This window comes from Myiozetetes cayanensis, unplaced genomic scaffold, assembly GCF_022539395.1.
Source record: "Myiozetetes cayanensis isolate MyiCay16 unplaced genomic scaffold, myiCay2020 scf22, whole genome shotgun sequence".
Classification (NCBI taxonomy): Eukaryota; Metazoa; Chordata; class Aves; order Passeriformes; family Tyrannidae; genus Myiozetetes; species Myiozetetes cayanensis.
In genome coordinates, this window is record NW_026087434.1 from 8,636,766 (window position 1) to 8,658,711 (window position 21,946).

Below are 21,946 nucleotides of genomic sequence, written 5' to 3' on the forward strand. Positions count from 1 at the left end.
AAAAAATTGTAAATTGCTACAAGGATTAGCGAAGTTCCCCAACCACCTGTCTGTGAGCAACGCTACCCGAAGACAAGTGCACTGTTTTATTGCTCACCTTGTTCCAAGTTGGCTTTCATCTCTCAGTGAGGTACATTGTTGTGTATACAGTCCCTTTCTCTCCGCTTCAGCAAGATAAAGATCTATGAGCTTTACAGTGTTTTTATTATACATCAAACTCTCTTACTCCAGCACTTCTCACTCCAAAGCCAGCTCTGATCTCACAGCAGTGTAAGGTGGCTGAGCAGCACTGAGCACACACAGCCCTGGGATACAAACCCCACCGTGAGGTGAAGTGATTCAGACCTGAGAGGTACAAGGAGTGGGATTTTGTGTTGTAAATTCCTGGCTAAAGTCCCTCAAAACTCGTCTTGCTCATTCCCATCCAGCAGGTATCCATCTGGGATTGGAGATGAATGCCTGTATTTCTGCACAGTCCTAATGACATCTAAATATAGACACTGAACTTGGTGCAGATTCCTCAGAGCATTTAATAACACAGACTGATGCCCCCAGGGTAAGGGAGAATGCAAATAAGATTGTGTTTCCTGCTTCACAGATATTCTCAACTCCACATATTTGTTCCAGAAGGATACTAATCCTTAGGAAGTGACCTAAAAAACGTGTTTGCAGTTATACATGCTAAATAAAATAAAATAAAAAAAAGGAACTAAATGTCACTTGCCAAGTAGTTTTACATTTCTTTTGGGAAGTCTGAAAAAGCAAAGTCAGGCTTTTTTTTCCCCCTGAATGGTTCTGAGAGACACCCACATAAACTGAAATCAGCCCATCACGGGCTACAAGTGACTGCTGTCTTTTCAGCAAAGATGGAATCATGCACCTTTGTATAAACAAGGCCTGGTAACCAGCTCTGCTTTATAAAACTGAAATTTGGCATAAAGTGTTGGAAAAAAAAAAAAAATTCAACTTTCCTACAAGTGTAATTTTGATCTCAGACAAGATCTTAATCTGGCTGGTGAGTTACTACTTCCAAATCCAGGTCTAGCCTAAGTCAAAATTCGTAGATGACACGGGCCAATGGCAGAGAGCAAAAAACCACAGAAAACTGCTCAACAAACCCACACCCCCCCAAAGAAAAAAAGGCTTCTAGAAAAGCCAGAACAGACAAATTAAACAAGGTGGGGTGACCACAAGGCAAGTTAGGCAAGACCCAATTTAAATTATAAACTTAAACCTCTGTGACTGAGCCCATTAATCTCTTTTTGCTCAACACGCACCTCGGTCTTCAGACACAAACACTTGCCAAACCCTTCAGAACTCGGGCAACAAACGAGCCAGGGTGAAGAGCTGTTGCACAACCTCGTGTTTGGACGTTCACACCAAGCATCCCCACCAGCAGGACCGGCAGAAAGCCGAGGAGAGGAACGGCCTCCCCCGATTTCTTAGAACGAGACGCGAACTTTGGAACGTCCCCGCTCCCAGCGTTTCCACATTCCCCCGGCGTGCCGTAATCCGGGGGGCTCGTGCCACACAACCTTGTAGATCTGAATAAGCAACAGCTTGCAGTAAATTCAAAACAAATTCGTTTCCAAGCAGAGGATGCTTTCCCACAGATAGAAGCAAAAAGGCTTCCAGGAGTTCCAGCAGCCCACGACGATGCGTGGCTGAAAAGCTGGCCAGAATGATCCCACACTAAAAGAGGGGGGGGGGGGAAATCATTCCCTTAAACACCAATAAAAAAGGAAAATAATTTACCTCATGCTTGTTTGTGAAATCCAAATAATGTGTTCTATTGGCTCGGAACGAGCTTTTCATGATTAAATTATTTTATAAGCATATATATTTTTTAATAAAGATCTATAGTGATCACTATACCATGTGCTATTTATGCTTAGTATGTTATATTATTTACAGCAATACAATCATACAGTGATAGACAACCCAAATGCACACAGCAATGTTTAGTTTTACTACTCAGCTCTAACAAAGCCACACAAATATGACTGAAAAGTGTGTTCCTATCATTAATCAGTAAGAAAAACAAGTTTACTTAATTACCACTGTGATCCTGGTGTGGGACTCCTGAAGAACAGTAAAACCCATGTAATTTTTTATTGATGTCAGAGCACAAGAGAAAGGAACAACTCTGGCTCAGTTTGCAGCACGTAGAGGAATCAGCAACTGGCAATTAAACATCTCCTTTAGGGGCTGAGCAGCCCTGGAAAGGCAGCAGGGAACTGCTTACAAGGAAGCACCTGAGATAATTACCCTAAACATCCTCAGGGATTTTTCAAACCTCATTATTTGATTTAGATGGTTTAGACCCTTTAAAATAGGAAAATAATACATGTAAACGCAGCACATTATCAGATTAGAGGTTTGGGTTTGTTGGTTTTTTTTTTTTTCAAAAGGAGGTTTTCGTTGGTACTACAAGTTTCTGTTTACTTTTTGAAAATTGAGACTGTGATTCTGAAACTAAGCTCTACAATTTAAAAAAATTATATTATATATATTTACATTTTTATATTATGTTTCACATGGCAAAAACTATGAGAATGAAACCCTCACATACTAAAAATCCTAGTCAAAAACTCCAATAAAATTTTACCACTAGGGCATATTTTAAACACAATCTTGCCATCATGTTAAAAGTATTGAAGAAGTTATTTCTTCACTGCTTGCTTCACCCCTTGCTTCTGAGCAGGGATTCATCAGATCAGATACAGAACCACACCAGGTATTCTTTATCTGCTGTGAGGGCAAGAAAATCTTTAAATCTTGATTTTAAATTTTAATTTTAGAGATGTTTTAGAGGAGCAGGGAGGTTGCTCAGGCAGGTTCTGAGATCTCACAGGATGGGCTGCAGAGCCTGAAGGAGGAGTAACTGGACACTGGGAAAACAGCACTGCTGTAATGCAGCCCCCAAAATGCTCCCCTGCTCTTACAGCACCTACTGTGAAATTATTTCAGAAACAGCTGCAAGGAGAAAACAACTTCTTGGAATATTTGCCAAATATTGAGGTGCTCCCAGCCCATTCCTGCCTCACCAAGTCTCAGACACCAGAGCAGTGACAGCCTCTGGGCAGCAGGGTCTGCACCAAAGATCTCCATTCATAATTTCAATTCCAGCATTACAGGATGTTACTCCAAAGCAATTTACAGCAAGAGCAAACAGAAAACTAACCTTCCACCATCAAAACTACCAACACATTATGCAATGTTTGCTTTTCAGCTTTTTTAAACAAACAAACAAACAAACAAACACACACAGACACAAACACACAACCGGGTAATTGTTTCGCCGTGCAATGCCTGGAACACATTAAGCATCTTTGCTGCTTATCAACCACAATAAAGCCAATTTCTCATTTCTCCCAAACCCCAGGACTTACTCCAGGACGGAATGAGTCGCAGCCTGGGGGTGGTACCGGTAGAGCAGGAGGCAGCGGTTCACTCGAAAGACTTCACCGCCCTTCTGGAGGTGTTCATAAAAAAACAGCAGATCTTCTGGGACCCCCTGCAACAGAAGCAGTTATTTCACACCAGCCAGTGACCAGCACTCAGTTACAGCTGAGGATGTTTTGTTTTTTGCCGAGTGAATTTGGTTTGATGTCATTTTTATTCACAGACACAACTTCTCTGTTGCCCAGAGAGGTTGTGGAGTCCTCATCCCTTGAGGTGTCCAAGGCCAGGTTGGACAGGGCTTGGAGCAACATGGGCTAGTGGAAGGTGTCCCTGCACATGGCAGGGGGTTGGAACAAGATGATCCTTAAGGTCCCTTCCAGCCCAAACCATTCTCTGATATTATTTGTGTACATCTCAATGAACTTATCTAACGGGTCATGAAATAAATGCAGCTAAAGCTACTAAAGAACCAAGCAGTGCCAGTTAAAAATGAAGTGCAGCTGACTGCAAGGACAGAGGTAGAAAAACCAACATCATCTCGTTTTGACAGGGGTATCAAGCTTGGTAGAGTTTAATCCAAAATGAAAGAAACCCAGCACTGAACAGCTTGTGCAGCCTGAAGTACCACGTAACCGAATGGTTTATACTGAAAGGGATCAGTGACTTCAGAAGAGTGTTTTTATGTTGGCCTAGAATTCCCCTTCTTTTCTTTGCTTGTCATACAAATACTGGTCTCTCCCTAGGAAAGGTGACTCAGGCCCCACAATAACAGACATCAATAAAAACCTGAATAAAAGCAGCCTCAGAATGAAGCAACATCTGAAAACAAAACTACTTGTTTTTTGAAACTTCCTTCCATGGTACATTCTTTCTAATGGGACTGTACAAAATCCTGATGAAACACTGCAAGAAAAAAGCTCCTACAGTTGTGGATCTAGCAAGTTCTAGGAAATAAACAACTCCAAAACACTCAGTTGAACATATGTATCTCGAGAGAAATCAGAATCAAATCAGGTTCTGGACTTTGCAGCTCCAGAGCTCGCTCTGTAACTGATGTAAGAACCCGAGTTGGGCCACATTCTCAGACTCTGAACGAAATGGGCTCTGTTCTGCTTACCAAGGGCAGCTCAGCTGGAGCTATTGTTTGTCTTTGCAGATGTTTGTCTGGCTTCTGGTTTAAGAGCTGTGATGCAGAAGAAAACTTTTAAAGAACTTCATACAATTTATGCTTTACGTGGACCTACCCTGAAAGCCACAAAAGAAATGTGGGGGAAGCTGGGGTAGCTGACAGCAACCACAGTCATCAAGGACACAAGAAACACATAGAAATTAATTTTTTATTTTGTAGCCCTTTCTATATTTTTCTTATTCTGGACTCCAATGGACATACTGAGCCAGCAGCAAAGTTTAAACCTTTCTCTCTTTTCCAGTCACACACCAGACCATGTCATCAGGGCACAGATTCTGCAGCACGTATCAGTTTGCTGCAGGACTCATATTTTGAGTCAGACCTCTGATTACATCACACACACATCAGCAATTCCTCTTCTTTTGGATCAGCATTTACATTATTCAAGACAACCGTTAATAGCAATATTTAAGAAGAGTTACTGCAGAAGAAAAAGGATCCTTCAAAATGCTGTTTGGCTCCGAGTGTTCTTTTCCTTCCCTTTAACTGGCAGGAACACTCTGGAATAAAGTGCACTCAGCCCTAGGAAGGAGCAGGTGCCTTGTACTGCTCAGCAGTGGCCTCTCACATTACAAAGGAGCAGCACAGCCACGCATTTTTCAGGGGAGGAAAGATGCTGACTGTGTTATGGATCCTGCAGGGATGGGACTTCCCAAGGCTCTTGAGCGTGTAAGTTTGATGCAACACAAGAGTTTCTTCCCAGTTGAGATCTATTATTGGATCCAGATGGCATTTTAAACACCAGGAATCTCTGTCAAACAACACAACTTTCAAAGGAAAAGCTGTTTAACCACTAAAGGGATATTTTAATGTATTTTTTGAAAATTAATACCCATAGCTAAAACTATCAATTCACCAACCCAGCATTTCAGCAATAGGCTACCACATCAATAGCCTTCAGCACCAACAGATACAATTAAATTGCACAGTTTACATGTTACTGGACTGCATACAGAATTTTCCACATCACAGGGAACACCCAACTCTACATCCTCTGCTGCACTCAGGGATAAACTGATTCCAGCTCCCAATGAAAAAGCACAGCCTGCCCCTCCTCTGCTGTGACCAAAACGCACCAGCCACATGCAAAATCATTGTTTACTTCAACACAATACTTCTTAACAGGTGAAGGGTTTGTGTTTACCCAGGATTTTGGGCAGGTATCCCTTGCTGTGCTGATGGTTGGCTGTACGGATGAGGGTACTGATTTTTATACACCATGGGACATCAAGCAGAACTTAACGAGGTGAAGTAACTCCTTGTTCAGGGATCAAACTAAATTATCTCTAATCCTTCTCTTGTCGTCTTCTCATCCCTCACTGCTGTCACTCCTGGCAGATCACTGTCCATCAAGCAGTGCTCCAACTGCAGCCACCTCAACATACACATTTTCCAAGCAGGTTGAAGCCTCCCACCACTACAGCAAGCAATTCTGGTTACAATTCTTGCAGCTTCACCATCAGTAATGGTGAGGAGCACCAGTAGGGATAATCAGCAGTTGTTGGAGGACAATGCAAGAGTGACTCTCTGTGCAGTGCTGTAACCAGTAACACCTGGTGAGATCATGTTATAGCCCTGGGATGACCAACAGTAACTTCTCCAGCACTTCAGGCTGACAGGAGTCCTTTGTTTCGGTGTCTTGGACAGAACACAACATTAGGCTGTACAGGCATCAACACAATATGAGAGCTGCCTTTTACTGCTAAACCCAATACAGGAGAGCAATTCTGTGGCACAGTAATCTGTTCCACCTTCCTCATCCACCTCTTTTCCTTCTGTCCAGCTTCCTCTCAGTCTCCTTTGACATGGTACCCTTCCCTGCCCACTTCCAGCAGAGATTTAGCCTGTGCAGAGCAGTCTGACCAGTGAAAATGGGAGATTTCAAGAATACACACATTTATAACAAAGAGTGTGATGACAAACAAGACAAGAGAAGTGGATATATCCACACAGAATAAAAGCCTTCAGGTTTGGAAAAGCTCAGTCCTTCCTCTTGATCAGGGGCATCAAGGAAAACTGGGCTATAACATGGCACTCCTTTTGTAAACCAGTCAGCAACAACAGGGTAACTGTTGGACAGAACATACCAAACTGTTTTAATTCCTCAAAGGAGCTTAAAATTGGTGAATGGAAAGAATTAAATAGCTCTTAATAGCTTCTCTACAGGATTATCCTATATATTCTTAAGTCTCTCTTTCTGCAGATCTGTCACTCCATTTTTTGGCTCCCATCCAAATCATGCCTTTACATCATTTTGCCTTGATTATAGGACTCAAAGCCTGTAACATTTACTTCATTGTTTGGAAATAACAGGTTAGAGGAAACTCCAAAAGGCTGCTTTCATCCAAATGCCTTGGCACAGAGAAATTCAGTTAAACAAAGATGATGGGGAAGTCAAATGGAAGGGAGCTGGTAAATTGTAAATGATATTTAATAACAGACCAGAAGAAAACGTAATTAGACATGGGGCGAATTTTCGAATAGCTTATAAAGTGTAATTAATCATTGGCTCCACCAATTTTCTTTCCTTTTTAGATCAAATATCTATTTCTGTTCAGCCTTAACAATATCAAGCCCAAAACAGTAGTGCCTGTGTTTTACCCAGATTTTCCCCCAGAGCACCTTGATTGATTATTTGACAGACTGACAACACTTTAATTCATGTACCAAAAAAACCCAAATTCCTACTTAGCCTTTTACCTCTCAGGCATTATTGTAACTACCTGCCTTTCAGTAGGGAATGACATTTGTGTGCTCTGGTAGAGAAATGGAAAATTGCATTAGTTAGTGCCTAACAGAGTTACCTCAGAGCTTTCCTGCATGGCTGCAGCTCCTGTGCACCCAAGGATATTTTGACACCTCCTCAGTTTGTGTTTTCTCTGACCTTTTATCACGAAAATAGATCAAACCTGAGCTCCAGACACTTTGTTTGGAGCCACAGTTTGTATTCAGAAAGGCCTGTGGCTCATAATACACATTTCCATCTGGGGCTCATTAAGAATAATTTCCCCCTGTTTACACTTTGAGATTAGTTCAGAACTTTAAGGCTGTCACTCCATTTTTAGTTCTCCTACACTTGAAAAGGAAGGTTAAATGTAAGGGCGACACGAATTTGGGACCAAGTTGTGGTAAAACTCTAAAGAAAGAAACAAGTTTGGCACATGACAGTTGTGATGCCAAGAGTAACAGTGCCTGGAGAAAGCCAAGACTGTACAGTTTTCCACATTTCCACGGAATGGGGTCTGCAGGTTTAACAAGGCTCATTTGTAGAGCCCTTATTGTACCCAGGATTTCTCACTGAAGTGCCCTGTTAAACATATGAAACAATAACTCTGCTTCCCTAATAACAGACACCTCATCCCCCACTGCACGTGACTTGTGAGTTCCCCCCTCTAACAGATGATACAGCTTCAAAAGGTGCTTTTCACATTTTACCAGGCACTTTTGGACACAGTTATTGCTTTTCAACAGTGGTGCTGGTTATCAGAAGACACCAAAAATTATAGGAGCAAACCCAAGCATGCAGGTAACACTAAATTCATGTGTGAGTTCTGAAGGGTTCAGTGAAGTTCCTGCTACTTCATTCAATCAAGCACTGCACTCTTTATCCAAACTTGCTGGAAGGAAGACCATTTCGTTTTAGTTTCCTAAAAAAGTCACAAACATGCTTCACATGACTCTCTTCCTAGCAGGGGATACTATTTAAAATGTTACTTTATAGGCTTGTGACCACTTCCATTGTATTATCTCAGTCTCAGCACACCACCAGAGCTGGCTAAAATTCTCTACTTCTCAGTACTCCTGCTTTAATTATCATTTATCAGAGGTTGCACCTCTACCATTTTAGTTAATTAGTGCATAAAACAAACCTGTCAGGTTCTTAGAAACCATTTATGAAGATCTTATTTAGGATTGTGCTTGGATATTGTCACAGTGATTACCAAAAAGGACTACATTCACAACAACTGCAGATCCTCACCAGAAGTAACTTCATTTCTAAAAGAAATGTAAATATTTTTTAAAAATCTGTTTCATTTAAAGCCTGGATGGTTGGAGAGATAAAGCACCTACCTACCTGCAATAAAAAAGGGTTGCACCATAGCCTATCTATTTGTATTTTATCAGTCCACCCACACTGTTACCATAAACACATCACAACTTCTTCCATGGAAGAATTATCCTCCATTTGTTCTAAGCACTGAAATATGAAGAACAGGTGTTTGGATTTCATTTCAAATGAGAAATGCAGCTTTTTGGCACTGAAACAGTTTAGCAAACGCAGAAGGCTGAAACGTGGAGATTTGTTGGCCTGTTGCTGTGTTTACTCGCAGCAACAGGACACTTGCAGGTGTCATCATTAAATACCAACTCCAAAATGGAGCTGGGAGTGATCAGAGCAACACAGATTGTGGGTCAGGTCAGAACAAACACAGGGATGATTCTGATGAGTCCTCAGTCTAGTTTACAACAGCTCCACCGATAACACAGAGAAAAATCTTCCTTTTGCTCAAAGGAATTCTTTTCAAATGAAAATGAACAAGTTGGAGCAATGCTAAACACTTTGCAACACTAAATACTGAAAGATTTAGGACTTGATGTTGTGTCCTCTAAACCCACAGAGGACAAAGGTTTGACTTCACTGCTCATGTCCCTTGCTTTGTTCAGATCCTTGTTCGCAGGGTGTTTTCTGAAGGTCCTCTGTATCGGCAAGAGTTTGAGCAGGGACACGTTGGACACTTGACAAGAGGGACAAACAATATGTTTGACTTATCACTGGTAATTTTTAAAACTAGGAGGACATACCATGCATTGTGGCTGCAAAATCACCAGGATTAAGGTTGTCAGTGTATTATGGCTGAATAACCAGTGGCACAGTTCCTACACAATTACACAGGGAGAGCAAAACAGAAAAAACCCAACTCGAAAAAAAAACAAAACAAAGGGAAACCCCCCCAAAACTGAAAGCAAAAAGCACAGAACAATAGTCTGTTTAACTTAACCTCTTGAACTTTACCATTAGGCTTGCTGTTCTATTGTTGCTCCTGCTTTAACTTGCTTGCTTTCTTTTTTGAGCTTACTAACAATGCTCAAGAAGTCAAACATTCTTCAGAGAGTGCAAATACAATGATAAGAAATAATAATAAAATGGAAATAAAGAGCATGGGTCAGTGAATGTAGATTGTATTCCCAGCTCTTCCACTCACCCACCATGTAATTAAGGGCAAATCTTGCACTGGTCTAGACAATTCTGTTCTCTGTCTGCTGTCTCCTTAAATTATAATTTTTTTGGCAGCCCAAAGAATAATATTTGTATATCCTCATACACATATATATGTGTGTATGTATACACACTATATAGCACTGAAGGGCTTCATTTAGAGGCTATAAAAATAACAATAATAATCATAATATGTTGCAGTTTAAATAACAAAATAGGAAACAGCCTTAGCAGATCCTTTTAGTGTAATAATAATGAAGGCTTCCTCCCCCAAAAAAAGAATTCAGAACCACCCATTCTAGCTCTAAAGTCTCACCAAAACCACTGGAAGTAAAACCTCTCAGATCCAAACCACACAGAATGGATCCAAATGAATCTGAATTAGATCTATTTGCCAACATATTTCTGGTACTACCAATGGATACTCATGGATTTTATGCCATAAACATCCTGATGAGCTTAAAGCAACTGAATTGAACTTATGCAGAAAATTTCTGAAGAAAAGAACACCCAATTTTCAGGGGAGGAACTTCTCAGGTAACAGTCATTTAATTTGTAACCTCTCAGTCCTGATCCTTGAGGAGAAGCTCCTTAACATCTTCCAAAGACAAGCACAAGAATTGAGATTGACAAGTGGATGTGAGACAGGTGGATAAATGAGATTTAATGGTTGTAGTATTAGGGCACATTGTGATCTCCCCTCCTCCCTCCTTTCTTCACCTCAGGGATATAAATCTCCCCCTTCAGGAGAATGTACTTCCATCTCTTTGCCATCCTGCCTGCACCTTTCTTCCCTCCCAGCCTCCTTCACCAACCTGCCTTACCTTGCAGAGATAGTTTATAACAAAACTATGGGCTCACCTTCTTTTAGCTTTTGCTGCATCTATTTCAGGGACTAAAGAGGAGCTTTTATGCCTGAATCCTCTAATTTTTCCTACATATCTAACAGATGTGTTGGATTTAACTACAAAATCCACCTCAGGCAGGTCCTTCAATCACCAGAGTTATCCCCAAACAACTTTGGTTGGTTAATGACTGTTTTTAAAAAACAGGTGTGTGGTATGACCCAGGTTTATTTAGACCTCAGTTTTCATCTACAACCCTTCTCCTAATGTTCCTTAGTAAGAGTTTTAGGGCTTCCAGAGGCTGTTAAACAAAGGGATGGTTCCTGGATATCACCCACATTACTCACCTTTCCCCCCTCATCAAATTTGCCCACGTGAAAAAACCACTCTCGAGAGCAGAACCAGGTTGGCATGATCACAGTGGGGCCATGGGAGGTGAACACCTAGGAAAGAGGGAAAAAAAAAACCCTGTCAATTAATAGAATATCTGCTGGGGAACAAAGACAGACCTAAATCTGGCAAATACTTGGCCTGTGCTTAACCTTCAGCAATTCCAAGCACTGAGAAGTGCAGGTGTTTAAAATTCAGCATGTGGTTAGTGTTGAAAGGGCAGCATGAACCAGCATTTCTGAGGTGTCACAGCCCAGCAGGTGAGTCGAGCTCCTGCTTCACATTCCATAACTTTCTCTTCTATCATAACTTGCAACACATGCAGAGTACTTAACAGCTTTCTTTCAGATTTAGAGTTTTATACTGGAAATAGCATTTATATCAATAATGGCAATGTTGACACTTAAGTGAACGAATTGAGAAGAATCGTGAAAAGTGAAAGTTCTTAAACTGAACCCTATAATTGTTGTGCACTGATTTTCCATTTTATATTCCTTACACAGATATGAAGTAGGAGCTTTCACTGATCTTTTATTTCTGCCAAAGACACTTAAATCCTAATCAAGCTTGGACAAGTAAAACACAATTTGTTTTAAAGATTACCTGAGCACTGTGCATTTGCTATCCAGTGCTACCAACCTTAAAAGGTCATTGGAAAGGAAGAGCTTTAGGGACTGAAAAGGGAGTGATTATTAATTTCATCCTCTTGACTAGCGATAGCTGAGAACTCTTCAAATGGGTCTTTGCAGCTTTAAACAAACTTGTTGTAAATACAGTGACACAAGCCAGAATCTGGATTACAGAAGGTAAACTGGTTCTTTCTTTTAGCACAAGATGAAGTATCCAGGCAAGGAAGAGACTGGACTTGTCAAACACAACGTGCAAAGTGAAGGCAGGAGCCTGTGCCTGTTCCCAGAAACTACAGAGCACACCCTGGTTTAGGAAGGTAGAAGAAACCAACTTCACAATTACCGTCAATCAAACACTAATGACAATGTAAGCTGATAATTTCATGGCATGTTAGAGTTGTAATATTAATATTCCTGTATTGCTGAAGTTTTAAACCTCAGAGCAAGAGTGCACCTTTTGTCATGTGCATCTGAGCACCTACATTATAAAGGTGTTCTGGATTTCAGCCTGGGATGGAGCTCCTTAAATTCTTCTTATGTCTGCCAACTTCCACTTCCATTGGTAAATGTGGATATAAAACCCAATATAGACACTTAGATCAATTTCTCCAAACTAATTAAATTAGAAATCTAGTCAAAATCTAACAGGTGACCTACTCCCACTTTTCATATGGCATGAACAATCTGCCCAAACCCAGACATCCACTTTAGGGTGAAACACACAAAGGGATCCAAGGGTGACTCATCTTCACACAGACACTTCAATTTTAGGCAGTCATAATTAGTCTGAACAATCCTATCACCTAATGGCTGTGGCTTAAAACATCAGCAGCTTGTCCATAACTGAAATCCTCGAGCTTCAGTGGGGCTAAATGTCAAAAACTCCCCCCAAAAGTCACTGGGAGCTGAAAGAGTCAAAATAATCCCAGAAAACCAGAGCAGACCTGAGTGCTTAGTACATGGTTATTAGCTCCACATTAATTACAAGGGCAATTGAGTATGGCCAGAACCAAACAATGACCAAACAGTAATCCCAAAAGGAAACAGCAGTGGGGAGAAAAGCCAGGCCAGAGTGCACTGCATTGAATCTCACTTCTGAATGAAACTAAAACTTCAAAAGAAAGTCCTGAGCCTATGGGTACATGAGAGATGTGTTTGGAGAGGCCAGAATGCCATTTCCTCAGAGCAGCCAGGTCCATCAGAGAACAGAAAAGCACTTCAGCCTAGAGATGGAGCTCAATGTAATTAGCCACGGTCACGTGCAAAGAGCATCCATCCCAAATATCTTGGATAATCTGTTCCACTGACACATATATTTTAGTGAAGCTGAACAGAACAAATTTGAAACACTGAGGAAAAACATCCAAATGCCATTTATGTTAACACAGACGATGGCATGAGGATGATTTTATAGCAGACCATCACACACTGAATACACCAATGTCTTTCCTAAATCCAGCAGTGCTCTTTGGCTCATTGTCCATCTCAGAAAAGATACTACAGGAGAATCACACAGACAAAACTGTGACTGAGGATGCCACACATGATTTCAGGGATTTATCCTTCAAGAAAGTCTTTGACCCTGGGACAGCACACCCGCTAAGTGTTAATGAATTGGCAAATAAGCTTTTTCTATCTTAATATCTATAGTGCAACATCAAACCTAACTTGAGGAAATTTAAATTTGCACTGCTGCCACAAAGGACAAATTCATACTACTTTGTCCCTTGCTATATAACAATAAGGTTTGGGAAGCTGAAATTCTTTTGTTGTTGTTGTTAGCTAAGTACTCAGCTGGATCTCCTGATACAAACAACCACAGAATCAGCAGAGCTGCCACAAAGGAGGATGCAGGAAAAGAGGGCACCAGGCACAGAGAGAACAGCAAGACCATTTTTTAAATAAATAATCTTTAACCTGATAAAACTGTATGCTCAAAGCCTAGATTTACAGTACATCTACATTAATTTCAGGGCTCTCCCACTCATCCTGCCTGTGGCTGCTCAACTCAGCCAGCCCAGTCACAGCACTGGCACTCACCTGACCCCATGAGAGATCAGAGCACTACATCACTTAAAAAGCCATTATTTTCCTTTTTTTTCTCCCCCAGAGTTAGTTTTCTATAGCCTTAGTTCTCTGAATCAGTTCACTGTGGGGTCAGACCAGCAATACCACTGACACACTGGAGGGGGAAGGAACAAGCTTTGGAGAAGAAAACAAGACCTCCCTTTTTGGTCACTGCCCACAGTGAATCAGTCCAGCTGTAACATAAAACTGCATCCTCTGAACACTCACACTGATGGGAGGGGAACTGGCCCAGGAAAAACACTAACTCCTAACAACTGTACTGAAACACTGCAGCATCTGCCAAACTTCTGAAAACCACCTTTGAGAGCTTTTGAAATTTTATCTTCAAGAGAGGAAAAAAAAAATAACCTCAACCTTCTGCACTTTGGAAATTCTATATTTCACCTTGCTTTAGTCAGATGGGAAAGTCTCCTCTGTATTTCTTTGTTGTCTACTCTTGTCATAAACTCCTGCCAAGGTGTTAAAAGCTGGTCAAATTGCCTCGCTCTGTGATAAAAACTGCAACTTCTCACTTTGTGAGACTGGAACTCGAGATTTTATCCATCAATCTTTTAGATTGCATGGACTGGAACAAGAAAAACAAAGAGGACATGCTACTCTTAATTTGAAAATCCAAGAAAAGCACAATTTGAGTGATGGTGCCATGAACTGCTATGTTTAGTTTTCTTGGAAATGTTCTCCAACTCTGCTTAACAAATGTCCTGTGTCACCTTGGAACATCAGTGGGTTTTCAGTCCACCTTGGGTAGTTCATTCAGTACATCTGGAGAGCAGCTTGGACCTGTGAACCTTTCACATATGGCTGGTTTATTATTGGAAGACTAATGCTTAATAATAGTTGTTATTGATTAAAATACAATGTATGCTGTAAAGATTATCTAAATATTGTCTAGTTCAATGAAACCAACTTATTAAAAACCCCACTACAGAGCTTGTAGAAAAAGGTATAAATCTGTTCAGATTTAGAATTCCTGGAGAACAGCAGTGTCATACCCAAGTTGGAATCTGTCTCCATCAGTCTCCAGGTTATGGAGACAGGCTGCTATTTGTTAGATTATTTAGGGTTTTATTATCATCTGGGTTTATTCCAAGGATCAAGTAGCAAGTAATTGGAACTGGTTTGTTCTTGTTAAGTGTTTGGCTATCGAATTGCATCCAACTATTACACAGATTCTCTGAAAATAAATCTAAAGAATACAAAGAGTTGATAAAGTGACTTCCATTGTTGTGTTTCAAAGCTGTCAACAGCACATGTAACTCTGGTCCCCACTGATGCTCAGTGCAGACCATGGCAGCACTCAATGCAAGACTTCAGTTCCAATACAGACAAAGGCATTTATGTGTTTATAGTAAACTTCTCAAGGAAAGGTCTATTTCCTGAAGCAGCAAATCAAACTCTAACAGCAGTGTGCCAAAAGCATAAATGCAGATGGTGAAACAACCTTATCACATCAGATATCACCATGTCATACAGAACACAGTGAGGAAACCAGGCAGTTCACAAATAGATTTAATCAGGGCCCAGATTGTTTACCAGTGCAACAAGATAATTCCCTACCATTCACCACACATTTAATTCAAAATTTTCAAAATTATATCCACACGAGTCCAGGATTAGAAAGAATCTACTCTGTTGAGATAAACAAAGCTTTTCAATACCCAGGGTCACACATTAACATGCTATAAGGTGAAAAAGAAAAAGCAAATCCCAGGCTGGAGGGCTGCAATGATTTTGGGAACTGTAGGAAGACTGACTCTGAAAAATGATGTGTTAAGATACACATAAGATGTGTGTTAATTCAGCAGTGAAAGTCTCAGGACCTCATTAACAAAGTGTACCAGCTTTACATCCACAATCAGGTGCATGTTTTAGTGTGAGAGAAGAGGTACAGAAGATGAGAGAGGACAAGGCCTCCTCCTCCTCCTCCAAAGAAGCATTGGGCAAAGAGGATTTTTCAAAAGAAAATAATAACAACAAGCTTTATGCAAGCTTTTATTAAGCTTTAAGGAACCTAACCTCCCAATGTGGTATGGATTACACGCAGTTAGTTTACATTGTACTGAACTGTTGTACCCTTTTGCCTGTACAAATAACTGCCTGTGTCACCTCATCACTGTGAGCTTCAGCAGCAGCTGAAAATCCCTCCCTAAAGAAGCTGGGATCAGGCCCAGCAAAAAGTAGATTATAGGAATAAACCATGCACTGAAAAAGCTGATATATACACAGGAATTCTGGTGCAGGCCTGACTAAAAATCAGTGCTGCTCAACCTTCACAATCCCAAACTCTACTTAGCAACAAAACTAATCAAAAAGAGTACAAGAGTCCTGAGAATTGCTAATGCCAGTGAGAGCAGAGAGCATTCAGCCCCTCTGAGAAGGTGTTCCAGCCCTGCTCCTGGAATATTTATGACCTACAGCTCCCCATGATTTCCTTAGGATTTGAAGCCTGAATGAGGGCTGAAATGCTTCAGAGTTTGCAGGAAACACAGGCTGTGCAAGAGCAGAACCAGTGAGAGGAGCAGGGAGATGATGCTTCCTTGGTTCCTGCACCTGGTTTTCTATCCAGCGTTTCCTACTGCTGTTTGAAAGGACCTTTATTGCTTATTTTTTGTTACAAAGATGACACAGAGAGTTCCTTTTTCGGTATAAACTGGAAAGTAGGAGTTCTGCACTGCAGTTCCAAACTTCCTGGGCCCTCACAGTTTATTACACTCAGTGCTTTTCACCAGGCCATTCACTTTTGAGAAAAGCATGACAGTCCTCCTTATAGGTCTGTGACCTTTACAGCAAAATATAAAACTTATACAAATGGTATTGCCTATGTTAAACAAAATTTTAATACCAAGTCTCTGCAGTGGAACCACCACCTGAAATCACCTCCCCCTGACATCTCTGGCTCCAGCAGAGCCCTCCAAAGAATGAAATGCAGGCTAAAGGGTAGCTTATAGCAGGCCATACTTTATCTATATTTTCTGGGGGTTTGTGTTTGTTTTTGTTTTATTTGCTGTTGCAAGAAAATCCGTTTACAAACTTTCTGAAAGTAAATATTTTAACTTTGGGTTTCTAGTCCAGTACCTATGTATTGAATTGGCTGTGGCTTTGCTTTCTGTGAGCCAGCCCCTGGCAGCCTCATTGTGTGGGATAATTGAGGGCCGACCATACTGCTGAATATCTCTGTTTCTTAGCTGAATGCCCAATAGTGAGCACCATTCTTCCAGTCTTTTTCAGAGCCTTTATCTACTAATGACGATGAATTAACCTACTGCTGAAGCCAAAACAATAGCTGCATGCAAAGGGAATAGCCTGTATGATTTTAGCATGTCTTACATCTTTTTTTCCTCATCTGTAAGCTGCTAAAAGTGGTCTTTGTAACATCCATGCCTTAACAAGTCTCTCTAATTCTTGGAGAGTTTCCAGTATTTAAAGAGTCAAGTATTTACAATGGAAGAATTACTCCATCCAGTAAAATGAAGCATTCTGCACCAAGAGTTTGTCTGCTTGGCTTGCTGTTTGTGCTGAGCTTTTACCACAAAAGAAAGAAAACAATCTGCTTAAAGTCATATTGGCAGGTCCTAAATTGTGATTAGAACAACCAAGAAATCTGGTGAGAAACAACACTGCCCAATGTTGATGTAAAATAAGTCTTAGAGATTACCTTTTTGATCATTTGGGATTTTCACAAGATGAGACTGGACTGGTCTTTCATATTTTGAGACAACACCCAAATGAAGATAACATCCCAAATGAAGGTAACATAACTGAACTATTCTGTTATTACTACAAAATATATGTTTTTACTTCTATTTGCATCTCAAAGATCTACAGAAACCAAAAGATGACATCAATATCTTTTTGCAATGATAGGACAATTCTACTTATGTAAAGAGTTATAAAATCTGTAGCGTTCAGAAGATTATTTGAAAGCAAGCATTCTTTATTTTCTGCCTACAAAAACATCAGCTGTGTTTGTGACTTCTTAGATAGTATTTAACAGATGACAACATAGACAGCAGAAGCATCTCCCTACATGGAGAGATTAAATTCAATTAAACACTTTTAAAGTGCATCATACTATGGTCACAATTCACTAAGTAATCAGTTGTCTGCTTCCCTGAAACTTCTAAAGAAGAAAATAAATTTACATAAAAAGCAAAACATAAAACTTTTCACCACACCACCACCTCCTAAAATTCATGTTCAGTTAAAATGTAAACAAACCTGCTGGCAAATCTGAGCCTCAGCAAGTTTTTAAATGTAAGTATTTTGAGAGAGAAACATGAAATATTTTTGAGTGCTCAGGATTATGCAAAAGAATAACACACCCTTCATGTTCATTGATTCTCTTTTTTAAATGAACACCTGTGCTAAAAAGGGTTGATGTAATCTGGGATTGGGGGACACATGACCCTCAGTTAAATGAAAGAAATAAAAGCACCTTCTAAACAAGCAAGGTAAGGAGATCACACTTGAATTTGAGAAGTTCAGCTCTGTGCTAATGTACATGCAAAAAAATCCACAGGAGAAATACTAAATATTCATGCAAATGTGCTGTATTTATTTAAATACAAATTATATTTCTTTTGTGTGTTTTTCCCCCCTGTAGACTTTTAACATTTAAAGAAGGTTAATAGGGAAAACTTAGAGCAGAACTTAAACTACAGATTCTGATTATCTGATTAACAGCTGCAATAGTAGAATGTTTTCTTTAGGAAATCAAAGCAAACTTTACTCTAAATCTCTCCCTCATGTCTTCCATCATATCACAAGTCTTTGGGGGGTATCAAAGCACCAAATGCATTCCAGTGCCCCGAGAGAGTGTTTGATTTGTGTCCTGTAACACTTCAAAACTGTGAACGGGAGAACAAAGAAGAGACGGAAAATAAAAACGTATTTTAGGAGAAAAAATTGTCGCTGCTCGTGCCAGAAACAGGAACACAGCAGAATTTACAGGGGGAAAATGCAGGATCTCAGAGTTTTGTTTTACACAAATGGCCTAGCATCAGCCTCCTGCACACTGTCTCTAATCTTTTATCCCACAGCCACTTTCTCATAATGAAATATAAAAACACTGAGGGGGGGGAAAAAAAGAAACCAGTACCTCAGCAATGGCTTTTACACACACAGACATTTCTGATAATGAAAGGGACCCAATGCATTCAAGAGCCCAGTGATCTGTTACCAGAGTTTGTTTTTCAACAGTGCAGAAGACGAAGCTGGAAAGACCCCAACCAACCCTGAGAACGCACAGAGATAAAAATTAAGTGCCCATCAATTTGTAGAAGTCTGAGCAAAAGCAGAGCCCAGAGCACTACAAAGCTTCCCCCTCCCATCTGCATTCTCCTGTTTCAGCCTCCCTAATAACTTGTTGACGGGTTTATATGTGGGATTTTGATTTTGTGGGTTCTTTCCCTGCCTCCCAGCCAGCAACGTGAGCAACACTGCCCTTAATTTGTGGCTGCTCTGAACCCCCAAACTCTCCCAGCACGGGTAGTTTGAAGGTCACACCGGGTCTCTGAAGCCCTATTTGTGCATCACCCCTGACATTTGTTCCTGGGGTAAGTTCTGCCTGGACTTGGTGCTCCCTGCCCCTGGTTTGAATTAGTTACTGTGCAGTCAGTCATTCAATCCATCCAGCAGGTTAAAATATTTTTAAAGCCTCGAGAACTCAGTGATAAGAAGGCAATAAGTAGCTTCAGATCTTCCAAGCAGAGGCTGGTGTGAGTTATCAGGGCACCCTCACTCCAACTGGAACCACACAAGTCAGCAATAAAGAGCCAGGATTAGGGCCCAGGCTCACCCCAAGTCAGAGGTGTATAAGCCCATCTCTGACAGAGAGAATTCGGGCAACTCAACCCACCCAAAATCTCTGTCACCACCTCCAATGAACCCAGTGGAGCTTCAGAGAACGAAGCTTCTAAATTCACTGGTTCAGGCAAGCCCCTCTAAACAGGTGAAAATGCCTAAATTTTGTGTAGCCATGCATTCCTATAATCAGATATTATAATTACCTCAAATTGATTACATTAATTTCTGTATTAAGATTAAATTGATTTCTGTAACAAGAAATCCTCTCTAAAAAGCTGCTTCAGTATGTGAATCTGATAGTAAGCAAAAAGCAGCTAAAATGTTCAAAGAATTAAGAGGAAGCCAATTCTGCTACACATGTAGCAGAATTTAAAGGGTAAAAACTGAATGTAAATATATTTTACATTCTTTGTTAATACCTTTTTCTTACCTTGTCCTGCAGAAATATTTACACCTAAAAGGACAGTAAATGTATTATCTAGCCCTCACATCTATCATCAGTAAATAGTAATGACATCACAGAACAAAATGGTTTTGCTATAATTTCAAAGAAAAACTATTAATAAGTATCTAACAGAATTCAGCTGAATCAGAAAAGAAAATGTTGATTTTTCAGCTGCCAAAAAGCTGAAAATCAGTGGAGGAAGCAGATTGTGCTTAATGTAATTTAAAATTTGAAAAAAAAAAAAGAGCAGCAGTTTTGGCTGTACAGAAACCCAAACATGGCTGTAGCACCAGCTGGGGAGGATCTACTAAGCAGCTCCTGTGATTTATATCTTTGAGAGCTTCATGGGTCAACTCAACATAAACAACCTTGTTTGTCTCACACATCCTGCTAAAAATGATTAAGATTTAAATGAGGCTTCAAGTCTCTGACTTACCAGTTCTGAAAGAGGTGGTGTAATACACGACAGCACAGTAAGAATGTGTCTTACAAATACTGTGATTAAAAATATTTAATAGGCATCATTTCCCTTGTCACTGCTTCATAACACTTAGATAAAAGCTTTGACAATTTTCCCAAAACTCCATGAAATTGGTAACAAGAACTCTGCACGTGCTACTTGTAAAAAAAAAAATAAGATAAAACACAGCAATCCAAGGGAACTTTCAGCAAAGCCACCTCCATATTTTTTCCTTAATTATCACCGATGATGAAGGTTGATCCAATCTTTCCTACAGCAAGGGAAAACACCAGTTTGGACATTCTTTTTGGGAACAGCAAATGTGTCTGCCAGCATGGATAGAGTATTCAGTGTTACCCACTAAGCAAATGAGGAGTTTCCACTGCACCAAACCAGTCACGGTGCCAAACAACTACAACTTCAGTTCTCAAGTACAATGCCAGCACAACAAAAGGTTCAAAAACAGTAAGAACATAAATCAGATTTCCCCATAAGGCTTTGTCCAACTTAGCTTTGCCCTAAGCACAATCAATATGCCAACAACACTTATAAAATACTCACTATTCTTCATATTTGTTGCATTAAAACATTTTCACTTCTCCTATTTTGACTCAATGTCCAGTGAAATCTATCAGAAATTGGGTTTTTAACTTACAATGTATATCATTTCTAAACCTGGAGCTCTGAGTCCCTGTGCAAGAAGAAAAGAAACAACCCATTTCTAGCATTCAGGCACCTCTGCCCTGCAGCATCCCTGAAGTGTCAGCCAGTTCCTCTTGGCCAGCACAGGCAAGTCTGGCTGTTCTGAACCCCTGCACAGAATCATTCAGGTTGGAAAAGACCTCAACATCCCTCCCTGTAATTCCACAAGAAACTCAGCAAATGGAACCCTCTGGGAATTAGCCCCTCAAGTTTGGGTTAATTATATCCAACAGCAGCACTATAACCTCTTTTTGGAAGTGGGGATCTCTGCCCTTTTCAAAACTGCACCACTTCACAGGGAAATCCTACATAAAAATAAATTATTGAACCAGAAGAATCCACACACTGCGGTAACACAGTCTAAGTTCCAAAATCAGCATAACCTCTGAAATAATCTTTTAAAGCCTGGTTCAGGAAACCATTCCCTCAGTAGCATATACGTCGGCAAGCTGCAGATGTTTAAATATTTAGCTGGGCTGAGACACTTCTGAACAGCAATTTTTCACACTTGCACATGTGTTATTCTGCCCCAGCAAAATTCTTTTAAGACTGGAAGGAGAAAAAAAGCAGCTTTTTATAAAGAAAATCAATCTTGAAAAGGACCGTTTCATCTATAAAAGCTGTATTTATGTTACGAAGGTTACTCACACCATTTCCATGAGCAACAAGTCATCTTCTGTAATTTGAATTCAGTGAGAGAACCACAAGTTGTGATGTTCCAAAACCAGCTTTTAGCCACAGACCCAATTTGATGATAACAAACATGTCCT

At 40.3% G+C, this 21,946-nt stretch overlaps 1 protein-coding gene across 2 annotated transcripts in view; it reads right to left on the reverse strand.

The window, feature by feature from the left end:
• B3GNTL1 (UDP-GlcNAc:betaGal beta-1,3-N-acetylglucosaminyltransferase like 1) overlaps positions 1 to 21,946 on the reverse strand; it is a 111,423-nt gene that overhangs the window by 22,185 nt on the left and 67,292 nt on the right. The window contains exons 7-8 of one of the 2 annotated variants that reach the window (XM_050319073.1): positions 11,005 to 11,100; positions 3,393 to 3,517 (exon numbers count right to left, since the gene is read on the reverse strand). In XM_050319073.1, coding sequence (XP_050175030.1) covers positions 3,393 to 3,517; positions 11,005 to 11,100 — 221 coding nt within the window. The remainder of the gene's footprint in view (positions 1 to 3,392; positions 3,518 to 11,004; positions 11,101 to 21,946) is intronic. The other variant, XM_050319072.1, reaches the window with a different exon arrangement.